General features: G+C 34.3%; 1 protein-coding gene across 5 annotated transcripts; it reads right to left on the bottom strand.

Moving 5' to 3' along the window:
• Positions 1 to 1,235: 1,235 nt before the first annotated feature.
• Positions 1,236 to 7,527, bottom strand: LOC114412638 (WPP domain-interacting tail-anchored protein 2-like). Of its 5 annotated transcripts, none has more exons than XR_003666805.1 (5): positions 6,974 to 7,527; positions 5,509 to 6,087; positions 4,262 to 5,394; positions 3,377 to 3,477; positions 1,236 to 1,944 (listed from the first exon to the last, which is right to left on the bottom strand). XR_003666805.1 is itself a non-coding variant. In XM_028376613.1 (5 exons), the coding sequence occupies exons 2-5, from the start codon at positions 6,044 to 6,046 to the stop codon at positions 1,604 to 1,606; spliced, it is 1,896 nt and encodes a 631-aa protein (XP_028232414.1). In that variant the 5' UTR covers positions 6,047 to 6,087; positions 6,974 to 7,527; the 3' UTR covers positions 1,236 to 1,603. The 5 variants fall into 5 exon arrangements, 3 of the variants coding, with proteins under 3 accessions (XP_028232414.1, XP_028232408.1, XP_028232421.1); XM_028376613.1 differs by having other exon boundaries at positions 1,236 to 1,626; positions 3,377 to 3,578; XM_028376607.1 differs by having other exon boundaries at positions 3,381 to 3,578.
• Between the last annotated feature and the right edge of the window lie 3,514 nt (positions 7,528 to 11,041).

Here is an 11,041-nt window from a genome sequence, read left to right as displayed (position 1 = left end):
TATGCATTTATCATATTGCATAACATGATTTTTGAGGACAAACGTGACACATCAAAATAATATTGATTATAATAGTGTAGGTAATAGCGTGTCGACATTCAAAGTATCTTTAGATGCTTACCCTAGCATTAGATCAACATACCTCTAAAGGAGATTTGAGGTTCATGACAAACAAAAACATCACCAACTTCAAGCAGATTTGGTTAAACATATTTGGGAATGTTTCGAAAAAGAAAATAACAATAATTAATTTTATGTAATATTTTCTATTTTTCATCAGTTTTTTCATTTCAATGTCATTGCGGTTTCTTAGCATTAGGGTAAAATTGTGTATGGATTTCTTAAGAGTGACATAACACTATAAGGACCACAAAAAAATATTGTGGGGATCACAAAAAGATGATTAAAAAACCCATATAAAAAACTTGTATTAAAGATGCCCTAACCTATTTAGTTAATGATAACTATCCTAACTAATCGCCTTGAGTTCAGTGGTTCTTTTTCCTAGAAAGGAAGAGTTCAATGGTTAATGAAACTGAGTTTCTTCCCTTTTATTTTCCTGTTATCAAAATATCTTCTCCAGAATTCTATTAACGTCGTTCTTACTTCATTTAATCACATGATTATTGGACCGTTAAGGATAAAACCAAAAAATTTAAATCATTAAAGAACTTAAACAAAAAAACTTTAAAAGGACTAAAAAATCCTATTTTATAGGAACTAAAAGGTTATTTAAGCCTAAACAAATTTAGAAGAAAAAAAATGAAATAACTTTCTTCATAACTTATGCATAAACTAATTTTTTAGAAACTCTTTCATATTAACTTCTTCAAAAGCTTATTTTAAATTTATGCATAAGCTAATTTTAATTTATAAAAGAAAATAGTTTTCTTATTATTTTCCCCTCCTATGCATAATACATGTTTATGGAAAAATTTATCCAAACAAACCCAAGTCATCTTAAAGTGGAATAAGTAACTGCCAAACAACTCCTAGATAATAAGAGAAAATACTTCCTGTGTTGAACGTTTTATTCTTTTTTTTGTTCTTGACTATGAATATTGGTATAAAATAGTCACCATTTTTGTTGGAGACCATAAATACACACAAAATAAGTATTTTTCTCTCAATATAATTTATTTCATACACTAGTATACTGTTAGCGGCACATAGTTTTTCTCAATGTTTTAGTATATATATTTTCTATTCATTGCATCTATGCACTATGATTAGTATGCATCAAAAGATTCGGCATTACACTATTCAATAGTTCGACATTTTATAATTTTAAAAAAAGTGCACAAGGCTTAAATAAACTATCAAAAATTAAACACATCGTTACTTAGTTTTTTTTTTGGGGGGTGGGGTACAGATACACATGCAATAGCCAAATTCAAATCAAGGTTGCAAATGTCAAAATCTTGTCAAATAACTTGGTTTTATGCTGTTAAAAACCAAACACCTTATCCAACTTCCCTTGAACCATTTAACTCTTTCCATTATTTTTGCACCTCTCAACAATGTATGTTCTCCATGATTATTGCACCTCTCAAGCATATATCTTCATCATTTGCACCTTTATCAAACACAAACTCTACATCTGTTAAGCACTCATGATAGAAACACCTACAATTCAATTGTAATATTAGCTTACACCCACCTATTATCACATGAATATACAATAACAATAAAGAAGCTAGAGGACTTGAGGGAAGCAACACTGCACAAACAGCAAATTTTTCTATATGCCAGGTCATAACTTAGCAATCAAAAGCTTTTGGAAAGGAAAATGTTTCGTTTGTCAAACCACCAGAAGGCTGACACAGAAATCAGTGGAACAAAAATTGCTACTAAAAGAAATGTCAAGTTTCTCCAATTTGCAGGCTTATCTGCTGAAATAGATGATGTTACTTGAGTTTCAGAGCTTGCACCTTCTTCATCCACCTAATAATAGAAACCAAGAAAGGGGAATCTTTTAGGATCTCAGGAAAAGTAAGTTTGGACCTCTAAATTAGCTTTTTGCTCTATCAGCGCAAGGTTAAATTCTCCACTTTGTGATGTTACTACAACAATATATAAAAATCTATCCAGGATAGCTATTACAATGACGGTAGAAAGTAAATTATTGAAAGAAACTGACAGGTTATTGATTCATGAGGGGCATTTTGCTCAACTCTGTGAATTACCATTGTAGCATCATTATTTAATGAACGAACATGCAATCATAATAAGAATTGTTACACTTTTCAGTTTTCACATGTAATGTCGAATTCTAAATAAGCTTTCTTATCTTTATATTCTGACTATAGAATGGGAGGCAGAAAATGGTTTGAGAAGGGAGAACCAATGTTTGTACTTGTAGACTTGTCATGCTACTAGTGTATTCGGGCAGAGAGGTTATTAATATTATAGAGGCAAACTGGCAAAGAAAGATGAATGACAAGAAATAAAGAAATAGATGAAATCCAAAATAGTAAAGCTAGTTGTTGAATAGAATGAAACACTAAATGAGAGACAAAATCTACAACAGCAGGAAGATTAGAGGGTTGTGTTTGCTTCATTGATTTGTCTATTCTTTGAAGTTCTTTCTTAAACAAACTTTACTGAAAGCCATAGAAACCATAGACACTTTATATGTATTCATCAATTCTACCTGTGTTTGGTAAATCTGGTGTTAGCCAAGAACTATTTAGCTTTAAGTTACTTCGGAGTGGTTAAACAAGGGTCAATTATTTCTATATTCTCATCAAGCATCACACAGATAAAAGAATATTCCTTTTATCATTTAGCATAAGTTTCATATTTGGGTACCAACTACCAAGAGATTCCAATATGCATGCAATAGAATAATGAACAAGTAGAAGAACCCTGGAAGGCTCAACGTACATTTATGTATCACCTTTATAGTTCTAAATAATCATGTCTTTCATATATGGCTAACCAGAGTGCATCATGCTTACTAGCACTTAGAAAAAAGAAAAAAGTGAAGTGTAATAATGATATGTTAAGTATCACATTTTCTTGTTTTGTAAGCTTCAGTTGATATACCAAAACTTGGGTATGGTCTGTAGTTTCCCCCTACCTATAAAATGCAAAAGCATACCCAAAAGAGTGGAAAGTTAGTGGAGTAATTATTTGATGTTTTATTACTTGTTTTGTTTCCAATTTTTACTCTCAATAAAATAAAAACATGGATTGAGATGATAGGCGTGTATGTAAATGCTTGTCAAGGCACTAATTACGTAATTATAAAAGCATTTGTCCTACATGCAGTGTCATTAAAAGAACAATTAAATTAACACCCAACTTTTACCTATCAGCATCATATAAGCATATCAAGTATCAACTAAAGAGATTAGGATGACCAAAAAAGTACCTGCCTGAAAGGTCTTATTAAAGAGATCTATTCCTTCTTCATCTGATGATTTAGCACAGCTATCATTGCTTGAGTCATTGTTGGAAGCTTGATCTTCATTTCTGTTATTTAGTCCATTGTTGCATGCATCAAAAGAGGCATCAATTTTAGTATTGTTTAACTTTTCTACCAAATGTTTATTTTCCTGTTTTAAAGCATGTAACTGCAGGATGAACATAGTGATAAGAATGTTAATATCCCTGTTAGTGTATCATAGCTCAGCAAAAGTTGAATACTAAATCCATACTATTTTGAAGAAAAATTAAAACTTGTACTACATACACAATGGTAACTTGAAAATGATCATGCTACTTTTTGGGTATCCTTCTTTCTTTCGAGGAAAAAAAATACTTATTTATTCCCTATATTAATTATGAAAAATATAGAGATTATAACTGATGGCTACCAAAAAGTTAACAATCTCCACTTGTTCCTTTCTGTATAACTACCCATAAACCGTTGCAGACCTGGATTGGAAATTCTGATTCAGGTATACTGAAGATAATATGCATAGATACATTTTAATATGCTTAGAAAACTATAAAAGAAGGAGAGAAACTATTTTGGTCCTTACAATATACTGATAGAAACTGGTTCAGGTTGAGCATACAAAGAACATACTGTTATTGATGAACAGAAAAAAATGCACAATTTCCCTGGATAAATTGCACGAAATAAGCACAGAATTGGATAAATTAAGGCATTGAATGTTTCATTTTATAAAATCAATCTCTAGGGAACCCAATTGAGTACACACATATCCTTAAAGGCCCAAAATACTAGTATTTTTTGTTAAGAGAAACATAGAAGCTGGAGTTCAAAATTAGAAATTTATTAAGTCATTACCTGGTTATTGATGCGCTCCCTTTCAGAGGCTAGTTGCATTACCATATCCATGATAAGTTTGGTTTTAGTATCAATTTCTTTTGCCCTTGATGATTTTGCATTGCTAGCTTGATCCAAAGATGTTTTCAAGCTTACTGTTCTGGACCTAAGGATATCCAGTTCTTTATTAAGTTCCAAGTTAGTTTCAGATAGCACAAAGTATTGCTCTGCAGCACTTTCTTTATTAGTTTCAGCTTTTGCAACCTTTGATTTTAGCTCTTCAATCAATATTTCCATATCCCATATAGCTGTATATAACATGTTCTGCTGTTCTTGACTTGCTTCAGAAGACGCCTTTGCATTTTGTAGTTGGATATCTAGTTCCCTTAGTTGCTTCTCAAGTGAACCAACCTTTTTCTCTGCAGTACTGGCACTCCCTTTAAGAAAATTCACCTCTTCAGTAAGTTCCAAGTTGGTCTCAGTTAACTGTGTAACCTTCGCTTCTGCGCTCTCAGCCCGATTTTCTGCTATGTCAATGCTTTCTTTCAAAGACTCAACAAAATTTTCCATTTCAATTAGGTGCTCGTGACATGCTTCATTCTCTGCCATCACATTATTTATCCGAAGCTCAAAATCTTTTTGTTCTTCTTCAAGCAATTTCACCTTTTCCCTCAATGCCAACACCTCAGACTTTTCCTTAGCACTCTCAACATTACATGCCTCAAGCTTCTCTAAAGAAGCATCTTTAGCCTTGAGCTGCTCTATCAAAATCTGAACTTTTGATCTCAGCTCATTTTCTCGTTGTATATAACCATTGAGGTTGAACTCAGTTACTTGAAGGTGTCCCATTATACCTTTAGAAATCCCCATTAACACCTCTGCAGTATTGTCTGCCTCTAGAAATCTTCCCCAAACTACTTCTGCAGCCTCTTCCATATAAAATGCCACTTGTTCTGTGTAGCAGAGTTTCAAGTTTAGGTCTTCATTGTTTTTTGACTCTGCTAACTTCCTTTCAAGCTCGAGTTCCCTTGCTAGAGATTTCTCAAGCATTCGCAGAATATATCTTCGTTGTTCAACCATCTGATCATTGGATTTTGCTTTGACATCTGTCAGTTGACCATTTCCTGATAAATTCAAGGCCTTCCCTGTTTTGCCTGTTAACATGAATGACTAAGAAAAGTAAACAGTCATCCAAAACTTGGAAAAGGATTGCATCCTCAGAATAAATATGTTGAGCAAAAATATTCTGAGTAAAAATTTCAACTTACAATTCTCATGTCGAAAAGCCTCAATGGTTTTCTGTAGCTGGGATGACTGAATTTTCAACTCCAATAACTGCTGTTGAAACTGCTTCACAGACTCTTTAGAGCCATGCAATTTTTTGTCCATCATAAAGAAAACCTCAGTTAAATGTTTGCATGAAAATATTTTATGACGAGCATCAACAATTTCTTCTTGGAGAGTGTCCATGAAACTGTCCAGCTCTCTTACCTCAGAATCTAAAATGCCAGACAGTAGATCAAATGTCACTGCCTTCTCAAATAAGTTTTCCAGGATGCAGTTATTCGTTGAATCCATTGCTTCAAGATCACTTTCCTCGCCCAATAGATAAACATAAAGCACATGCAAGTTCACCAGTTTCTCAGAAAAATAGGCTAAGCGATGGTCTATATCTGTTAAAGCTTGCAGGGATATTTCTTGCACATCATTTTCTTTAGTTGAGAACCCCTGGAGTGAGTAGGGTTGTTCAAAAGCTTCATCTACAGCATAAAAGTCACCTGGAATTTTATTAGCAAGTTCATCCATTTCTAGTCTGTATCTTGTTGTTCAGCAACTAGCAGCCAGTCCTGAAATAAGATAGAAATGAGATATCTTATGGAAGAAACAAAACAAATATACTTTATGTATTAATACAAAGATAAAAAAGAGTGTACAATTCACTAGTTAATTAAGTGAATGCCTAACAAAATGAACGCTGCTGAAGGAAAACAACAATAGTTACTAGTTAGGAATTGGTAATTAGCAGGCCTATAGTTCATACAACTTATAGAAGGTTGAGGAAGAGGAAATTGATAAAGGAATAGTGAGGAATTTGCATGTTCTCTTTTCTTGGCACTGTTGGCAGTATTCACTGAAAACGTAAGATGAAAGCATAGATATGTATGCTTATGTTTTTCCCTTTAATTCCACACTGGAAAGACAAAAACAAATAGAGAAAATCCACGACATTTCCTCTTCACACTCTTCAAACATTCATAACTCACCACTAGAAAAGCTAAACTCATTAGCAGTTCATTTCAAAATGCATTTATTTTTTCTTTCAACAGAAAGCTAATTCCACAAATGAAACATCTACTCCAAATTTTAATCTTAACAACAGAAACCATAGGAGATCCCAACTTTTCTAACAAATTCAACACACAAAACACAGCCAACCCGTGGAAATCCTTGACAGATAACCCCCACAAAACTATCAATAACAGCAACACAGACATTACCACAATTTTACTGCACATTCAGCTTACATCAATCAGAATATAAAATTTCCAATACCAACCCCCACCCCAGTGAACATCCTCAACAAAGCTCCTAACTTTACCGTTCCAAAACATGAAACGCTACAATAAAGAACAAACACGACCTCCCCCATTTTCACCAAGGAACCACACACACAAAGAAAATTCCTCAACTCACATTAAAATCTCAAATGAGAACTCAGAAATTAAGTCATACCTTTCTCAAAACGCTTCTGGGTCTTCCTATCCCCTCACTCTGACTATGATCTTGAAGAAACTTGACTTAACCAAAACCCCACATGAAAAATTCTGCTGGATAGTCTTTCTGAGCCTCCTAACTACCACTCATTTCCAAATTACCGTTATATAAATATAAGGGTCACTTTTTCCCATCCCCCAACACAAAATAAATAAAAAAGGTAGCTTTTTTATTTTTATTTTTTTTCTGCTGCCACTCCGTGTCTCCAACCTGTGTGGATCGGTGAGGAACCAAAAGTGCAAACAGCGAAGTGGTCAAACTAGTGCGTGAGAGCGTTGTTGTGATCTGTGGAGAGACAAATCAGAGACTTAAATTGGGGTGCACGTTTACTTGATCCTGAACCGTTGTATTGACTTTGAATAATTGAGTTTGAGACAACACAAAAGAAAACAACACTGTACACAAAACTAGATAGATAAGACACAGATCAATGGCTTAGGACACTGTAAAGCTCAAGTGTCTATGTGGGTCCATAACAATCGATTCAGACAACTTGGTATTGTGAGAGAGAATCATTATCATTGTTGTTAATGCTAAAATGATGTTTCAATTTCATGTTGTATTTTTTTTTTTTTTTTGTGTGTGTTTATAGAATGGAAAGACTTTTCGTAATTGTTGTTAAAATATAATGTGTGATGATTTGGTTAATAAAAGCTTGACGACAAAAATAGTATAGTCTTGTTATCTATTAAGCGCTCCATCTCTTTTTTGAATTATTTGATTCTCATTCATTAATATTGAGTTCCATTTCTCGCTAGTAACTTAACGTAATTTTTGTAACCTGTTTAACAACTTCTTGGACCTTTCTATTCGCAGAATATTCTTTCCAGTTATGTTCTTTGTCTATTTATTGAATTGTAATGGACAAATTATTATAATTATCAAATAATTTAAATAATGATGTTTTTTTAGATTATTATAGTAAGAGACAAGTAAAGAAGTGAATAAATTTTATCTGGGAACCCAATATGTGATGATGAGCAAGTAGAGGCACTTCGGAGTTGTCGAGCAGATGTCAGGCTTGAGTCTAGGTGTTGAATACATTTGTCAGGTAGATTTTGGGTTTGTAGCAAGTGCCAAGTCGATTATGGGCTTGAATGTTGGTCCTGGGCTGTTTTCGGAATTGAATGATGGTGTCGAGTCGACTCCGACCTTGCCAGCTGGGGTCGAACTTGACTGTTGGTGCCAGGTTAGTTCCAAGCTTGATTGTTGGTGTTGGGTCGATTTCAGGCTTTGGCTGCTGGTGCCGGGTCAGCTTCGGGCTTTGAAGATGGAATGTTGATGTTAGACCGCTTGGTCATTGAAACTAAAATGATCGTAAGTTGTGCCAGGTGGTATTGGGCTTCAAGAAAAACAATGTAACTTGTGCCAACTAAGTACTAGGCATAAAAGGTGCCAGGTAAGTACTAGCTTGAAGAGAAAGGGCAAGGGGCTAGGTAACTTTGTAACTAAAGGAACCTATGCTACACCTTTGAAGGTCTAAGAAAAAATTAGAGGTTTCACAGACTAAGAAGTTCAAATGGGAATGAAGTAGATGAAATGTAATGCAATGCAAATGAGATATGATGCAATGATATGATGCAAAGATATCGTGAGACACCAACTATTGGACTGCACTTTCCTTTTTGCTTTATTTTCTCTAGAAAGTAAGGGATCCTTAATCATTATAATGTCACGCGCCCTAAGATTCATGGATGATGGAGGAATTATGATTCATCTTGCCTTTGGTCAAATAACATTCGAGTACTTCCTTAGGCTATTCTCAATCCACTACTAAAGTTTGTGAGTCGATAGTGAGGTTATTTCGCTAGTTGCATTGTCAGGATTCATCAAACCCACTGTAACTTTCAAAAACTTATTAAAGTAAATGCAATGCTTTGAAATTTAAAATACCATTTCCTTTCAGTATATCATTATTAAAAGCACGATGAACAACATAGAAAGAAAAAATGGCCATTTTATTCTAGAAAGAGAGAACGTATTTATAGAGATTTTCATTGCATAACAAAGAGAAAGGTATATACAATGAACTTGAAACCAAATGATAGCATAAACGACGCTTATCAGATAAACAATATCACATATCAGTGATCTTGATTGCCCTTTGAAGAGGCATGCTCCATATAAATCATCATGCCTTTTGCCCCACTTTAGACTCAATGCACCTGCTGCCCTAGTTGATAACCTTAAGACATCATTTACCCCCATTTTGATCCTAATTTTTTCTTGAGCCATTCTTTCGAGTTTTCAACTCAACGAGTCGCTCTAATTTTTTCCTAGATTTCCCTTTTGGGTTTTCAACCTAGCGAGCTTTCTTTCTTTCTTTCTTTTTTAAGCATAGTATTTCTTCACCGCGACAAACTTCACAAGGTATGGTAAGTCCTTGCCATCCATGTTTTTGAGGATCAAAGCTCTTCCAAAGAATGCTTTTTTTTAACCAAATAAGGTTCTTCATAATTTGGGGTCCACTTTCCCAGACAATCTTTTTGAGCTGGCAAGATCTCTTTTAGTACCAATTCTCCTTCTTGAAATTCTCTGAGGCGTACTTTCTATTCAAATGATTTCTTTAGTCTCCTCTGATATAATTGACCATGGCATATCTCATTCAACCTTTTCTCCTCAAGGAGATGTTGGACAAGTGGCCTCAATAACTTAAGAGAAGGGTGAATTAAGTTTCACAATTTTCCCACTAACAAGTTTTAACCCCCCCTTTTAAATGATAGGCTTAGAATGCAGAAGAAGAAGAAGAAGAAGAAGCAATCAATTTAACAATGTTCTTTTAAATGCGTAAGATAAAATTGATTGCAATAAAATAAATGAGATAAGGGAAGAGAGAAATGCAAATTCGATTTATACTGGTTCGACCACGCACTGTGCCTACGTCCAATCCTCATGCAACCCACTTGAGATTTTCCACTATTTTTATAAAAATCCTTTTTACAACTTCTGAATACCCAAGGAATCCTTTTCCCTTGTGTTCAGGAAACTCACAATTCAAGAGACAATCAGTCTCTTAATTACAATTGACTTTCTGAGAAGAACAGAAAAATTTCTCTCATTTAGAGTGGATAATACAATTCGAAGTTTCTGGATGAACTCTCAATAAATTTTCAAGTGTTTGCCCAAGAGTTGTTGAGAGAGCATTTAACAATGAAGTTCTCTTGGAATATCTCTCTCTTGCTTTTCAAAGTTAGACACACATGTATATAGGCCCTTCGTGCCTTTTCAAAATGGTTTAAAGAGTTGCGTCTTTTCAAAAAGTTTTTTCTGAAATTCTTCACAGTTATATTTTGAAGGGTCATGACTTTTGAATTTGAATTTCAAGAGTTCCGTTGCTGGTAATAAATTACAAACATCTGGTAACCGATTACAGGTTCAAAATTGAAATTCAAAACCCTTTTTAACAACTATTTTTCAAAATTGTCTTCTAGTAATCGATTACACTGCCTAGTAATCGATTACCAGAACCTTGAATGTCTTGGAAACACTTTGTTATGAGGCAAGGCTTGATCTTGAGTTAATCTTGAAGCAATGCTTTGTTTGTTGAAGCAACCTTGTATTAATCTTGAAGCAATGTTTATCCTTTGAAGCAACCTTGTTTGATTCTTCTTTGGCATCATCAAAATCATGTATTCATACATTCACAGGAGATTCAACGGATCAAATTGCATTTGGGCCCATTCTGCTTCTTGTAACTCGACCTTCATTAATACTCTTAAGGAAGGGGTTTCAACCTCAATTGGAAGGACTAACTCCATCCCATACACCAAGGAAAATAGGGTTGCACCAATTGAGGTACGGACAGATGTATGATATCCATGTAAGGCGAATGGAAGCATGTCATGCCAATCTTTGTATGTAACCATCATCTTCTAAATGATCTTTTTGATGTTCTTATTGGCCGCTTCAACTGCCTCATTCATCTTTGGATGATATAGGGTAGAATTATGATGTTGAATCTTAAAGTCAACACACAACTTTGTCATCATCTTATTGTTCAAATTAGTTGCATTGTCGGTGATGAGT

The sequence above is a fragment of the Glycine soja genome, chromosome 1 (assembly GCF_004193775.1).
Source record: "Glycine soja cultivar W05 chromosome 1, ASM419377v2, whole genome shotgun sequence".
Classification (NCBI taxonomy): Eukaryota; Viridiplantae; Streptophyta; class Magnoliopsida; order Fabales; family Fabaceae; genus Glycine; species Glycine soja.
This window is presented reverse-complemented; position numbering and strand designations above follow the sequence as displayed.